Raw genomic sequence first — 15958 nt, forward strand, 5'->3', positions numbered from 1 at the left:
TTACAGCTAGTTTTATCTGCAGGAAAATTCCATCTCCAAGTCAGGTAATCAGTCTTTAATAGATGTTTTGAATGTTTCTCTTTCTCAGATTTCTGTGCCAAGGGTACGTGTTTGGGTTATGACAGGGAATAGGCTGCTGCTGGGTGAGGCAGATAATAAAGAGAATTCACAGTATCTGTCCTTGGAGGACTTATAGTTTAGCTGTGGGGAAACAAACATTTGGTGGTGTAAATGCTGACAAAACACATCATTCTTAATTTCAAGATAATTAAGGTAGAAAAGTCTACTTTAAAGAAAACCATTTAAAATACAATCCACATAGTAAGTAATAAAAAAAACAAATGTTTGATTCTTTATCTCAAATATGAAAAAAAAAATGAGCACCAAGTGGTTCATTTAATTTTTTCAACCATTAAGAGCTAGGTTTCATTTGTAGTTACACATTTGATGGGGGAATGTCTTTATGTTGCAAATATGTATTGCTCTGATTGGTTGATAAATAAAGCTGTTTGGCATATGGCAAGGCAGCTTAGAGGCAGGTGGGAAATTCAAAGACAGGAAGAAGGAGGGGAGAGACGCCAGCAAGCTGCCCAAGGAGCAACATGTAATGGGATGCAGGTAAATCCACGGAACATGTGGCAATACATAGATTAATAGTTATGGGCTAATTTAAGATATAAGAGCTAGAAGAAGGCAGGGAGAGATGCCAGCTGCCACTGAAGGAGAAACAACATACCAACAGACAAGTAAAGCCACAGAACATGTGGCAAAACATAGATTAATAGAAATGGGTTAATTTAAGATATAGAGCTAGCTAGCTAAAAGCTTGAGCCATGGCCACGCAGTTATAATTAAGCCTCTGTGTGTTTACTTGGGGAATGCAAGTGGGAGAGATTTGTCCCAACTGCCGGCAGGCTGGGACACAGGAAAACTTTCAGCTACACACATTAATTCCAAGAGTGAAGAAAGAATGAGCGGAGCATTGGTTCCTTTGGACCAGCATTTTAGACCCCACCATAGGGTAGCTGATGACACTTTTCATGTTTGACTTTCTCAGTGACATTATGAAGAAACCAAGTTTTATAAAGTATTTGAAGTCTTTGTATTCATTTCCAAAGACCTTTACAATGTTGACATGCAAGTAATGTCCTTATGGAGATCTTGTTTATTTTATGCCCTTCAATCATTCACTGTCCTACCATATCTGGAATCTCAATTGTTAATGACTTTGCAAAGTTGATTGAGTCTCCTTATTAATCAGCTTCAAAAACTTACTTTATTTTTATCTTTTACAAGATTAAAACATTGTCTGAATGATTTCACATTGAATTTGTATTATGTTGTTATATCAAATGTCCCACAGACTTCCAAGGCTGAATGAAGTCGTTGGTATGGTAGGGTATGCCAAGTTAAGCACAATTATATGGTTGAATGGGATTTTTGTTTACTGTAATCAGTTCTCAGTAAATGTTGTGGGTTATGACTTTCACCTTTCTGTGTAGCTGCAGAAACTCAGATAACTGACAACTGATATTCCCCCTCCCCCACTCCCTGTGTTAGTAGACTTTTCCACTAACGATTTAAGTCTTTGGACAGTAGAGTTTAGGACAAAAAGACAGGAAGTTATGTCAGGTCACTGGTTATAGAGGGAGGTTTCTGAGGCCGCATTTAACCTAGCTTTCAGAAAGGATGGAATAATTAAGGGTAAATTTAAAATGTATCACCACAAAAAATGATAAGCAAATAAGAGGACAGATATGCTAATTAGCCTGATTTAATTATTTTTACATTGTATACATATATAAAAACATCACCTAGTACTCAGTTAATAGTTGTAATTATGACTTTCCAATTAAAACAATGTTAAGAAAGATGAATTAAATTTTTAGATGAATAAAATACAGGGAACCAAATTTTACTACTAAAAGTAGGGAAGACAAGAATTAAAACTAAAACAGACACCTGAACCTGTACAGAAACCTTGATGGAAGAGGAAGGAATGAGGCTGCCTGGACAGATGCTCTCTGAAGGAATGAGTCCTCCTCTGTAGAGTCCACTGCCTGCACTGTACCCTGCACCGCATCCTCTCTCCTGTCCACCACACACGCCGAGTACCTCTGAGCATGTGCTCAGTACCTTTCAGGTGCTCGGCACTAAAGGGAACACTTGGGTCTCAGGTTAACGTGCTGTGATGCTTCCTTCATGGAGGCCGAGAAAGGCAGGTGAGTGAACAGACCATACACTGGGCCGACTTCAGTGTTGTAATAGGGCAGTGCAGCACTAGGTGAACTTGGCGTAGACATTTCTCCTTTTCTGTTTTTCTTTTTGCACCACCAGTAGTTAAACATGCTAGGGTTCTCTGCCACTGATTTATACCCGGCCCCTTTGTTTTCTTCTTTAACTATACAATGAAATTAATGATAAGGCTGGTTTTTTTTTTGTTTTGTTTTGTTTTTTTGGCTTTGTGCCAGGAATATTTGTGTGTAAATTAGTATACAATGTGGAGGTAAGATCGCTAAGACAGAATAACAGAAGAGACACAAGCTAAGATAGGAGCGGTAAGCACATCAGGATGTTCAGAAAGACAAAGTCTAAAATAACTTTCAAAAGGCATTTGGCAAAAAACAAAATAGAAAAACCATCTTATGATCAAGAAAGATCATTATTGAGGGTGAGTCTGAACTTAGAAGTTTTTCTCATGTCTCTTCCTAACAGATCATAGTTGACTAGAAGATGTCTGGTCAAGGTTAGTATTTTGGGAAATTAACAATATTGAAGGGTGATAAATGGTTAATGTGAGAAGGGAAAATGAAGTATTCAGATCAGCAGAGTGTGATGATGTATACCCTAGAGCTACAAGCAGATGTGGCTGTAGACCCACAGGTCATTATCTTTCAGACCTCATGGAGAATTGCAAAAGTCCCTAAAGACTAGGAAAGGACAGATACGTCTGTCTTGGCAACAGAAGCGGGGAGAACACAGGATGTCTCTGGTAATTAAAGACCTTCAAATTATTGATCTTTGGGGGGAAATGAGAAAGCACCGTCACACAATCAATTTGCAGCTAGCTAGGTAATCCTGTGGCACTGAAGAGGAGTCAGTATGGTTTTGTGAAGAGAAAGTCATATAGAGACAGTTTTCATTTCTAATAGCAACAAAATAGAGATCCACAGAGCAGGGTGAGATCTCCAATGTAATCTGTTTCCCTAGATAACGGGAAAAAGCAGAATCTTGACCACATTGCTTTAACAAGCACAATAACTGGGTTGAATATTTGTGGATAATGAAGATGGTATGGGAATAGTCGACAGATTGAGTGATAACCCAGTAGGGACTGGTCCCAAGGGCCAGTATTTTCAGCTCATTTATTGACATTCTGGACAAAGAAAATCAAGAATGTGTGTATCAAATTTGTGGGTCCAAAATTTGGTGTGGTTTGGATTTTCTGGAAAATAGCAATAAAGCGATAAATGACCCAGTACATTGGAAAAGTAAGCCTATCATAATTAGGGCTGAAATGTAATAAGAAAATGTGCTTGTAAAGACTCAAACCCAAGGGTACAAATATAGGATGAGTAAGGGTGTTAGAGAAAAACATGTGGGGGTCAGAGCTGACCACAAGTAGAATGTCAGTTAGGAACATACTGTGGTTACGTAAAAACCAACACCACTTTGGGATGGAGTAATTCACTCTTTCATTCAATTTTTAAAAAGAATGTTACTGAGCACTTACTATGTATTTTTGTGTCTTTACATAGTCATTTATCCTTTATTAGTCAGAATGTTTTTGGAGCCTGAAAAATGAATGGGAAGAGAAAGCTGTCTCATTCACATAATCTAAAGTACTAGAAAGACCTCTCAGACCGAACTGAACGCCTCTCACCTGACTTAACCTCTAACCTGCATTTCCAGACTCTGCTTTCCATCACTACTGTCCTAGACGCGGGGACCCGCCTTTCCCTCCCCAGCACCGTCTTCATTGCTGACTCCTGATCTCTGTTCACGTGGTGCTGAGGATGGCATCTCAGGCTGGGGCATGCGAAGGAAGTCCCCTGCCACCGAACTGTATCCTCAGCCTTCTCTTTTACTTTGGTTTCTAAATAGGTTCCCAGTAACTTGCTCAGGCTGGCTTTGAACTTACTGTCACCCAGACATGTCTTGCACTTGGGATCCTCCTGCCTCAGCCACAGTGGCCTCGTACCACCAGGTCTAGCTCTTTTACAGGACACCTACTGCCATGCCAGGGATCATGCTAGGTTGCTGATGGCATTGAGATGAGCAAGGCTTATCTTTTCTTTTGTGGAACTTGCATTCCAGGGTGAGGGAGAAAGCTGCGAGCCGTTTTTCTAATCAGCCTAATAAAGTCCATATGAAGATTGTGTTAGGCCCGTGTGAACTCGAGGGGGGCTGAAGCTGCCCTCCAGCTGCTGCTTCACTCTTTGCTTTGTGTCCTCATTTGGCTCCCCACTTTCTCCCTTCGCTGCCTCTTTTTTTTCTCCATCTGATAAACTTAGCGTCCCCCCCCCCACGGCTCAGCCCACCGCCACCTCTTCTGCAATGCCTTCCCTGATGTCTCCAGGCAGGATTAATAGCTGCTTTGTGTGTGCTCCCATAGTACACTGTTTGTGCTGCTATCAGGCTGCTCTAACTCTGCCTTCTATTACCTTGATTTGTTTACAAGTCTGTCTCCCTCCCTTGACTGAACTCCTTGAGAGCAAGGGCCTTGACTTACTCATTTGATTTTCCTGTAGCACCTTAGAGAGCCTGGCACCTAGTTGATGTTGCAAAAACATGCCTGTGAAGGACAGATGTGGGTGAGGACTGAGCCTGAGTCTTGCTGGTATGGGGTCCGAAAATCCTCTACTCAGCCTGTCCTCACTGGTCAGTTCTCTTAAGGGCCTGCTAAAGGAACAATAGACAGCTGCTTTTCCAGGGAGTACAGGACTTTTATTTTGTTGGGAAGGCACGGAAGCCAATTGTGTAGGAGGGCAGGGGTCACAGAGGAATAGCTGGTGGTCGTTGTGGGTCCAGGACTAATTAGACCAGAAAGTGTTTCAATTTTCTGAATTGTTTTATGGCTCTTTATAAAATAGGGAAACCTTACTCTAAACTTTGCATTTCCAACTTCTTTTTTCCAAGTTTTGATAATGGAACCATGTTCATGCCCCACGGTGGGCTGGGCCTCACTGCGGTCTGCCCTCTTTCTGTGGAAGAATGACTATAGATCTGCGGGGTCTCTGGTACTTCCACTCTTTCTTTTAAAATGAGGAGGAACTCATAAATTTCATCTTCATAAAGCCTTGGACTCTGGTGTTTAGCATACTGACAAGGTTTGTAACTTCAGCACTAACGTCCAGACCTTTTCAATTACTCTAGAGAGAAGCCTCACGTTCATTATCCACCCTTCTCCAGTCTTTCTTCCCCTTGACCCCAGGCATTCTGTCTCATTGATCTTATTATAGCTATAGTGAGTGAATGGAGTCACATAATGTCTGATATTTTCTGCTTGGCTTCTTTTGCTTAGTGTGATGCTCTCAAGGCTCATCTAAGCTGTAACAAGGGTCATACTTCGTTCACTTATATGGCTGAATAATTTTCCACCACATGGCTACACTCTGTTTTGTTCACCCGTTTAGTAGCTATTGGAGGTTGTTTCTATCCTTCAGTGCTTATGGGTGGTGCTTTTATCCACATGGTGAACTCAGTTGTTTCTTACTTCTTCTATCCCAGTTAGTTCATGTCCACTGACAATTGTGAGTCCTTCTTGATAACTGTGTTAGATGCTGTGGGAGGGGGTAGGAGGAATGTACAGGTAAGACAGCAGAAAAGGCAGAAGGGGGTCTACGTACTGGGCATCTAATGGTGACAAGCAATGCCTAAAGAAAGGAAGCAGAAAGCAAAGTGATCAAGTTTCCTTAGGACAGCCTGTGAAGTAGAATGGAAGGGTTCCTGGCGAGGTAGTGGGCGTGGGTCTCTTCTCTCTCTCTCTCTCTCTCTCTCTCTCTCTCTCTCTCTCTCTCTCTCTGTCTCTCTCTCGCTCTCATTTTGGGGTAATGTGAGATTGATGGGATATTTCCTTGAAATATGTATCTTCATATATGGCCTGGACACAGAATTATTTAACCTCACTGGTTTTTCATGAGAACCCAATGATAACATAGAGCTGGCAGCTTTGAATATATAGTACACACATGCATAAAATTAATGTTCTTAGACAACTTTACACTCAAGGTGACCAGTCCCTGGAGTGACCCTGAAGGTCAAAGTTAGAATGAGCATTATCCAAGGGCAGCCTTCTTGTTGGAAATACCCTCACTGCCAGTCAGTTTGCTCAGCAGGACTCTAACTTGTCCATGACACTTCTTTTACTTCCCAAGCAAACAGGAGGATTTTTCTCTCCCAGATACACGAGAGAGGCCAGTTTGGATGGCGTGGGCCTTGAGAGGGTCAGGAATTTAAAGAGTTGGATGTCGGGGTTTCCTTGGGGTCCCAGGGATTAGTAAATTAGTTACGGGCTAAGATTTTGTTGAAGCCTTTACCTGTTTTGAATTTCCAGTTGTGAATTGTATAGCTTTTGTAGAGCATCTTTTAATTGTTATGAAAAGGTAGATGAAGAGATGGAATGCCTCGAGGGATGACTAGTCAGTGGCAGAGGGGCCCAGTATTGCTTGGGTTTTCTTAAGTGGAGAAGTAATAAAAGTCGTGACTGTTCGCTGTGTTCACTACTCTCCTGATGTCGATATGCTATTTGATATGCTATTTTGTCTCATCTTCATCAGAACCCTGTGAGGTAGGGTCTTCTGCAGAAGAGGAGACACAGGGCTGAAGAATGAATCCCTTTGGCCGCAAAGCTGAAGGGATGGAATAGGAATGATACCCAGTCACCCTACTTTCAAAGGGATACCCCAGCCACACTAGCTATTCATGTTCACCTTAAATAGCTAACTTCCTTTCACTCCCAAGGGGTGTCTAATACAAGAATGAGTCTGGTCACCACTTGCCCTGACCCAAACCAGGACAAAGTCCGACACGGCAAAGGTCATCTTAATGGACAAAGGCCAATAGCTCTGGATTTGATTTTGTGGAATTTGGGTTCGTAGGAAATCGACAGAATGTACGTGCATGTGTGAAGAGGGTGGGGGCAGGGAACACAGACACACTCATGGCTCCCCTCTTCACCTTTTATAAGCAAGTGCTAAAAGAAACATTTAAGAAATTTAGTTTTTACAGGGTGACTAATACACTAATCTCCTATAGGGATAAACTGGGGTCTGGGCTACCTTTGCTCCTAGAAACACAGGCCCCAGCATGATATAATACCTGGTTTCTCCTAGACTTATTACATTAAAAATGTGTTACAGGTGCAGAAAAATTCCAATCTGGTGAAAGGTTGTTAGAGAAGGAGACGAAAAAGAGAGGCAGGATCAGGTTTCCACACAGATCCAAGTGGAAAATCCACCCCCGCTGACTGGCGCATTCCTGCTTGACGTCATTCCCACCCAGCCCTCCCCTTTCTCTTCCCCCACCTCTTCTCTCCCACCTCCCATGCAGGTCTTATGCTGGACAGGAAATAGGAGAGAAAGACTCTCAGGGTTGGTAGCCAAACACTGAAGACCAGAGACCTAATCCTATCAGGAGCTGGCTTCACCAACTCAACATGAAGGTTGAACTAGACTTTGGTGGCCCAAAGATGTCTAGATAAGTCCCAGTAGTAAGCTACACTCTCTTCTCTCAAAGAATGGGGGACGTAGGGCATCCATCCCAGGGGACGTCTGTGTGGAACAGAGATCTTCCTCCCTCTTACTCAGAATGGACGGATTGGTAGATCTACTCCCATGGTTGCTCAGTACAGACGTTTTCCACCAGCTTTTCTACCTAATTCCACCTGGTGAGTTCTATACAGTCAGTGGATTCTTAGAAGATGAAAGAAAAAGAAGCGTCTTGGAGACCATGCCACATTCTCTGTGTGCCACTGGGGTAGCCAGGCCTGTGGCTAGCGGTGCCATCTAGCCCAGGTCTGCCCGTGAGCTGCTCTGGTTTGAATTCTGGGGGTTATCGGGGGCTCTTACCTCCCACCCTCCGCTAAACTCCTCCGTTAGTGTTTGCTAAGACTCTCACTTGTACCACAGCATGTGAGTGACAGCTGAAAGAAACCTCCTCCCTCAGATGATCCGAGTTGAACTCTCAGTTTTGGCGATGTGTTGCTATGCGGCTAGGGCCACAGTCTGTGGCTTCATCACCTGAGGCTAATACAGTTCCTGGTCACTTCTCTCACAAAAAGAACATGGGGCTGGTGAGATGGCCGAGCGGGTAAAGGTGCTTGACGCCAAGCCTGAGTTGGATCCTGGGACCACAAGGTAGGAGAGAGCTGATCCTGGCCTTTGACCTCCACATGTACTCTGAGGCATAAAGGAATGCCTCAGAGAAAGAGTATAAACTTGAACTGTTAGATGCTGGATGCTGGCTGCCTAGACAAGGACTTGCCCAAGCGAAGGACTAAATGGGGTTAAAGCTTCATTAACCTCACCCAGTCAACCTCTGTGTGCCGTCCAGTGTCCCTTAACCTCCTGGAGCCCCAGTGGGATAGAATTCTCCCATTCCTAAAATGGATTTAATTGTGCCTTGCTGTCTTGTGAGTATTAAGAAGAACAAGCAAAAATAAATATGTATGTGTGACCACCCCCCCCCATACTGTATCCTCTATTCCCGTGTTGAATTACTGTTCATCTCTGCAGATTCTCCTGATTGTCTCAGTTATTCTCACTGGTTCATCAATGCTAAGGCTTGAATCAGAATTGTACCACACACAGTTTTGTGTGTTGATTGCTTGCTCCCCTGACTGGTGGAGTCTTGGAGGGCCATGGGACCTCCAGATGTAGGACCTGGCTGGTGGAAGTAGCTCACTATCTGGAGGTCATTAGCCTCACCTAGGCCACCCACTGCTTCCTGGTTTGTGACAACATGAACAGCCATTGTGTCAGGCTCCTTCAATCCACCGTGGCTGAGCCACGGGCCATGCCTTTCCTGTTGTGATGGACTGTAACTGGGAAACCGTGAACCAAAGTAAACCTGTGTCCCTTATGTTGTTTCTCTCTGGGTGAGAGTTTGGTCACAGTAATGTGAAAGTGACGAATACAATTGCCAGGGCATTTTCAGAGTGCCCACTCTTAGCATTGCTTGATCAGTTCCGCACGGAGACAGAAATCAATGAAAGTCACCCAAAGCATCGTTCCCACCTGTGGAATCTGAACAGTGAATCATCTCAGCACCACCATTTATGTGAATGGCTCTTGGTATATGGTATTAGAGCTGCCATAAATGTATCAGAATCACAAATATCCAAAAAATTGAAAAAAATTCTACATACCTGAATGGTTATCAGTAAAATATCTAGGGCTGTTGGCTCCTCGGGAGTTGACAGGGACTTCCTCTGGCTTTGCAGTTTTGAGATCTGCATCCATTTGCCATTAAAAAAGGAATAAAGCATCTCTACTTCTCTGATGGTGACTATGAGGATGTTGCCATGGCGATCTTTAATGGGCTCATAGTAAAGTCTTCCCAAGTTGTGCGTTCCAAGTAAATTCTAGAAACCAACAGATGATGGGTAGCTTAGTTGATGTTGTAAAACAGAACAACAAAACTGCACAAAAGATGCTGAAAACTGCCGGAATTCTGAGGCCCTGTTTGCGTTTTTTTTTTTTTTTTTCAGACTGAGACCTGGTGTAGGTGGCATTGCAGGAATGTGCTTAACAAAAAGCCCAAAGAAATGCCTTCACTGTGAGCCTGCAAAGACTATAGTGAGAGGCACAGACGTTATGTTTCTTTAAGCAAATTCAATATCTGTAAATATCTTTTGCCCACATAGACACACCAGCACGTAAACCTCAGTGACCAGCACTTGAAGAGAATCCCAGATGTTTTCAAGAAAAATGTCTGATATTTCAAGTATGCTACTTGTGGAGTTTTCAAGAGATCTACAGTAAGCTAGTGTGAGGTGGGGTTGTTTAAAATGAAGAAGTGAATTGACAATGTGGCACATTGTACAGAGGTCCCCTGATGACTGCGCATTCCCTGCAAGGTTCTTTAATCAGGAGGCTGGCCTGGTTTGACTTATCTGCATCTCAGGGAGCTCTGTTTACTGAAAGGTTTGTTGAAATTGCTTATGCACTCTGTCAACAGAGGCAGACAATACTTTTAGAAAAGTAAGAAGGATGTTCCATTAAATATGAAGGGACTGAGGCACGGCTCATGAAAATAAAGAGGAATTGTACAAATACGAAGGGGGTGACGATCTCTAGCCAAGAGTGCTAGATGATTAAAATTGAATCCCATACAAACCATTGGAGAGTCCCTAGCTGGTGGGTGGGTGTGTGTGTGTGAGTTTGCGTGCGCGCGCGCGCGCGCGCGCGCGCGCACGCGCAAACTCACATAAATGACGATGTGATGATGTGCTAGCGTGAGAGCCGATGTAGAACTGGAATTTGTAGAAATGACAAGGTTGAACTAAAAATAAACAAGACTAGTATTCAAATCTCAAATCCTGGAATGTTCCCTCAGAGATAGGGACTGTGTCTTAAGCCTTGTTTTCCCCTTACGAAGACCAGACACAGAATGAGTAAGGAGCTTTATAAATAATTATTGACAAAATTCATTTGGTAAGATTAATTTTTAAGTAGCCTAATCATTCAGATTTTTCTTTTCTAACAAATTACTTATAAGTCATAAAAACCACCCATGTTGGTAAGATTTTTAGTCTACATCTATGTAGCACTATAGTTTTATGTAGACACTTTATTATATGAGCAGTGTTGTGTTGGTGAACTGCCATACCAAAACAAACAAGAGGGCAAGGAGCGGGGTGGCTGGTCTGTAGTTAGTAACAGTCTCTACAGTGTAGTCCATTCCAAGCTACCTAGGATATGACAATAAGCTTCCAACATTTCTGAACGTTTAACAGTTGGTTTTCCAAGGCAGTAATGAGTTGGTTTTAGCACACACAGCTATTATGACTTTTCTCATACAGGTGCTGAAGCTCATGGCTGGCTACCCTTTATTAACTATTCGACTGTTTACTTTCTCTGGTTCTGAGCTTCCCCATCTTAAATAAAAGGTCCTTACAGTTTAGGCATCACTCTGGCTAATTTTTACCTCACGGTGTCCAGGGGTTAAATCAAGCAACACATGAAAATGTGTTTCACAAATTCTCAAGCCTGCTATGCTGTTGAATGTGGGATTTTACCAATCTGCTGTAAATGGAATCCCCTCTTAGTCACCAACTATATATATATATATATATATATATTCGAGACAGGGTTTCTCTGTGTAGCTTTGCACCTTTCCTGGAACTCGCTCTGTAGCCCAGGCTGGCCTTGAACTCACAGAGATCTGCCTGTCTCTGCCTCCTGAGTGCTGGGATTAAAGGCATGCACCACCACCACCACCACCACCACCACCACCACCACCACCACCCGGCCAACTATCTTTTCTTGAACCAGCCCAGTTCCAGATTCTCTGGGAAGACATTTCTAACTGTTACAGTTTGAATATGGAATATCCCCCAACAGGCTCATTGAGAGGTGATTGGGATATGAGGCTCAGATGTAATCAGTGGTTTCTTTCTTGATAGACTCATAATTTGATGGCATTATTGGAGGTAATGAAACTAGGAAATGAGGTGGGATGGGGAAATAGGTCACTGAAAGTATGCCTTTGAAGGGTAGATCCTATCCCTGGCCCCTTATGGTTTTTGTGCTTTTTGGTCACTATGAGGCAGGTGGCCCCTCTGTACATGCAAACACTGCCATGATGCTCTGTCATGCCAAACAACAGGGCTAACCAAGCTGGGCAGAGACCTCTGAATTGTGAGGCCAAACAATGATCTTCCCCTCTTTAAATTGTTCCTTTCAGGTACAGAGTAACAAAAAAGCTGTCCAATAGAATCTCAGGTAGAATTCTCCATCCTCTCTTTTCTTTCCAACCTTCTTGTGTACAAAGTTCTTGGTATGTATGTGATTGTACTGCGTGTAACGGAAGTACCTGTTGTGGGACATGGCTCTTTCCTTTCTGTGTCTCTAGGTCCTTTTTACAATGCATAGGAAGAACTCAGTAATAGTTGAATTACCAAACATATTCCTTAATACATAGTACACAATACACAATGGAATAATACTAAAGTGGCCATTTTAATAAAGTTATGAGTAAAGCCAACTTATGATGGCTTACTCTCAGGTTTGGACAAGTTTCTCCCTCTCTCTCTCTCTCTCTCTTTCTCTGTCTCACTGTGTAACCCTTGCTGGCCTAGAACTTGCTATGTAGACCACGTTGCCAGGCTGGCCTTGAACTCAGAGATCTGCCTGCCTCTACCTCCCGAGTGCTGGGCTCCACTCTTTCTTTTTAACTATAATGTGGATAACTTCTTCAGGTTGTAAGTTAACACACCATAAAATGTTGAAGTATTGGGAGAATTCAGTCTTTAGAGCTACACATATACAGATTTGAATCCATCGTCTGATACTTCCTACTTGTGTGACCTTGAGCATAATTGACATTCCTAAACCTCAGATTTGTCTTCTGTTAAATGAATATCAATAATAGTAAGTTCTCATTAGGTTGTAGTGAAGACTGAATGAGAAAAAGTTTGGGACGCACCTGATATAGTCTGTTAAAGGAATGAAAGCAGTTGGTCCCATAGTATTGTTATTATAAGCTCAAAGAGGACCTTACTGTACAAATAAACCAAGAAACAAGGAGTAAATTGCACAATAGTTGGTATGTACTATGACAGCGGGTAAGACAATAAACCAGTGTGCTGTGGCTACAGATGAGGGAGAGAAAGACTGTGACTAAGACCATGTGTGCTATGACAAAATACCTGGGCCACTCTTGGAAGAGTCTAAGCTAGGGAATGCCGCGGCCTACATCTTTTAGAGTGGCCACTCTGGCAGAAGCACAGAGAATGGATTGGAAACTGTTCAGAGCAGAAGAGAAGCAATGGTCTGGGATGCTTCTGATGTAAGTGGAGTAATAAAGCTATGGTAGAAAGACTGGAAAGAAGAGGAGAATGAAATACCATATGCCTCAGGCAAGTCCATGGGATTTAAGTATGCTTGATACCAACCATGAATAATTTCCTCAGAACACTGCCATGTAAATTTAGATTAGTAAAGTAACCTAAAATGGTATTTATCAATTCCTCTCTTAAAAAGGTTTTTCTTCACCTTACCTCCCTCTTTAAAAGTGTGTTTTCAACATTCTAGGAAGCATTGTAGAGCAGTAGGTCTTCCAGGAGACAGGTGAAGACGCTGCATGTTGTTTAAGCAGGCGGCAGCAGCATGATGGAGCAGGGAGAACACAGAACAGGGCCCAGGGTTCTGCTGAGGGCACCAGAGCATGGGCATCGATTGAGAATTATGCAGCTCTGATTACTGTGAAGAGCGGGGGAGATGTCTAGGTGGTGACTGTCTGCGAGACACTTCTGTGATTCCTTGTCCCTTTTATATAAATTTCTCTCCAATGTGATTTTGGGGGTGTGTGGGATTGGACTGTCAAACACTTATTTACACAATACCTAGAGTGAGAGTCTACCATGTGTCGGGCATTAAAGTCATTGTGATAACCAGGACAGACAACAGTCTTTGAACTCAGGTATTAGAGACTATGCAGGTCACTAGGGCCACCTCTCATTCAGAGATGAGTGTTTTTGAAAGTAATCTTTAAAATGTTGCAAAGGTGACTTATAAACAGTGATAGACTAAGCAAGTCACTGAGCCACCTCTCCAGTCTGAGATGAGTGTTGCAAAATAAAGATAGGAGGAGAGATCTGAGATTCAGAGCATGCGTGGAGGAGCAAGCCTTTGGTTGGAAGGATGAGACTATACCCAGTGTTGAAAGAGGGGTGAAGAAAGACAAAGAAGTAATGGTCTGGCAATCATTGCTCTGAATGAAGACTAAAGGTACTGTGGGAGAGATTGACCTAACTCTGAGGACAGAGAAAGGCTTCCCGAGGAAGTATAAACATTAAGCTGAGACCTAAAGGCTACGTAGGAATTAGCAAGGCAAAGAGGTGAAAGAAGAGAGTATTCTAAGCAGAAAATGGCATATACATTAGCAGAAGAGATGGAGAAAGACAAACGAGAATGTGTGAGACAATCAGGAGAGGATGGTGTTACGGAAGCCAAAGAATGTACAAGTTTCAAACAGCAGAGCAGGACCAGGTGTACCAAATACTGCTAGCTGTCAGTCGTGAAGATGGCTCACAAGGGTCCATTGGAGTTAGTGATGCTGAAGTCATTGGCAGGGATGGAGAGAAATTTCATGAAGACCTGCTACACAATTTGGGGAGTCTCTTAAAGAATACAAAAGTGGATATTAATTTAGAATGAGAAAAGAAATCCTCACATTCCCTTCCCTCCTCTGCCAATACTGGAGTTTGGGTCCCCTTTTCTTCCTGGAAATTCTTTAGGCAGTTTCTCAGAAATGCCAATTGATTGTAGTCCTACCTTCTCTCCCTCCCCGCCAAAAAAAACCCACCCTGGATCTCCCATACTTGCAGCCTCATTATTCTGGTGGGGACCCCTACAACCCAACTTTGTGTGGCCTGATAGTGCAGTTTTGTAGGCATGGTACTAGAGCTGATGGGGGAATGCGAAGGTTGGTGGAGAAGGAGGCTATAAGCAATTCTTTTGAGGAAGTTCATGTGAGGAATGAAAAATGATTATTTGGTAGCTGAAAGGGTATGTGAGGGCACTTTAGGCATGGGGTTAACTTGAAGATGAGGTTTATTCTTTATTACCTTTAATTATGTATGCGTGTCTGTGTGACATGAATGAAATGCCCATGGAAGACAGAGGTGATGGATCCACCTGCACCTAGAGTTACAGGTGATTGTGAGCCACCTGATGTAGACTTAGGGCACAAACTCAAGTCCTCTGCAAAAGCAGTAAGTGCTCTTAATCACTGAGGCACCTCTTCAGTCCGAGATGAGTATTTTAAGTGAAGAGAGAAGAGATGAGATTCATAGCATGCCCTTAGTTGTGAGGGCGGGACTGTATAAACTGCTGCAACGGGGGGGGGGGGGGGGGCGGAGAAGAGAAGGTATCTAGGCAGGTTTTGAAAATTTGGTGGTGGAAACCCATTCCCATCTCTTAGAAAATTAGTGATATCATCACCGTTGTCAGGATGGAGAATGTGGGGAATGGAAAGGATGTAGGAGAATGAAGACGGGCTTTAAATAGTTGCTTTGTCGTGTGAGAAAGCAGGTTACTACAGAAATGCAGCGAAATCACTAGACAGCATCCTAGGTGAGAATTGTGGCTGTGTGTGGAGTGGAGAAACCATCAGTCCTTTTCATGCACACGATGTGTTGCCTTTGAGAAATCCGAGTGTAACTACTTTAGTGTAGACACGTTGGATTGATCTAGGCTTACATTTTTTTTTCCAAGACAAAATTCTAGGATATTTTCAAAGAGTGATTGTGATAGATCACAGAACCTCAGCTTGATAAAGAGGGAAATAGTCTCAAAGGATGGTGGGATCAGAAGTTTGGAGCGGGAAGCAAGGAAATCTAAGAGTGTTGTGGTATGGATGGGGTAGGGTCTCACTGGCCGTGGAGGGATCCCTCAGCATCTAACTGTATGGCTAGCAACAGCCTGTCTTCAGGTTCCTGAGAGCACATGCAAGTGTTCAAGGAAGAATCCAGTCAGCACACAACCAAGAGCTTTGCTTGAAATTCTAAGGTGGGTCAGTCTATGGTCAGGCATACCCTAGTTATATGATGGGCTGGTGGAGGGTGTGGTCAGGCTTTTCCTAGTTATATGATGGGCTGGTGGAGGGTGTGGTCAGGCATATCCTGGTAATATGATGGGCTGGTGGAGGGTGTGGTCGGGCATATCCTAGTTATATGATGGGCTGGTGAAGGGTGTGGTCGGGCATATCCTAGTTATATGATGGGCTGGTGAAG

The 15958-nt window shown here is 43.1% G+C and overlaps 1 protein-coding gene across 1 annotated transcript in view; it reads right to left on the reverse strand.

Moving 5' to 3' along the window:
* Ankfn1 (ankyrin repeat and fibronectin type III domain containing 1) overlaps window positions 1-15958 on the reverse strand; it is a 153234-nt gene that overhangs the window by 37421 nt on the left and 99855 nt on the right. The window contains exon 12 of the mRNA XM_028878201.2: window positions 9368-9583. Within this exon, the coding sequence (XP_028734034.2) occupies window positions 9368-9583 (216 nt within the window). The remainder of the gene's footprint in view (window positions 1-9367; window positions 9584-15958) is intronic.

This window comes from Peromyscus leucopus, chromosome 8b (genome assembly GCF_004664715.2).
Source record: "Peromyscus leucopus breed LL Stock chromosome 8b, UCI_PerLeu_2.1, whole genome shotgun sequence".
Classification (NCBI taxonomy): Eukaryota; Metazoa; Chordata; class Mammalia; order Rodentia; family Cricetidae; genus Peromyscus; species Peromyscus leucopus.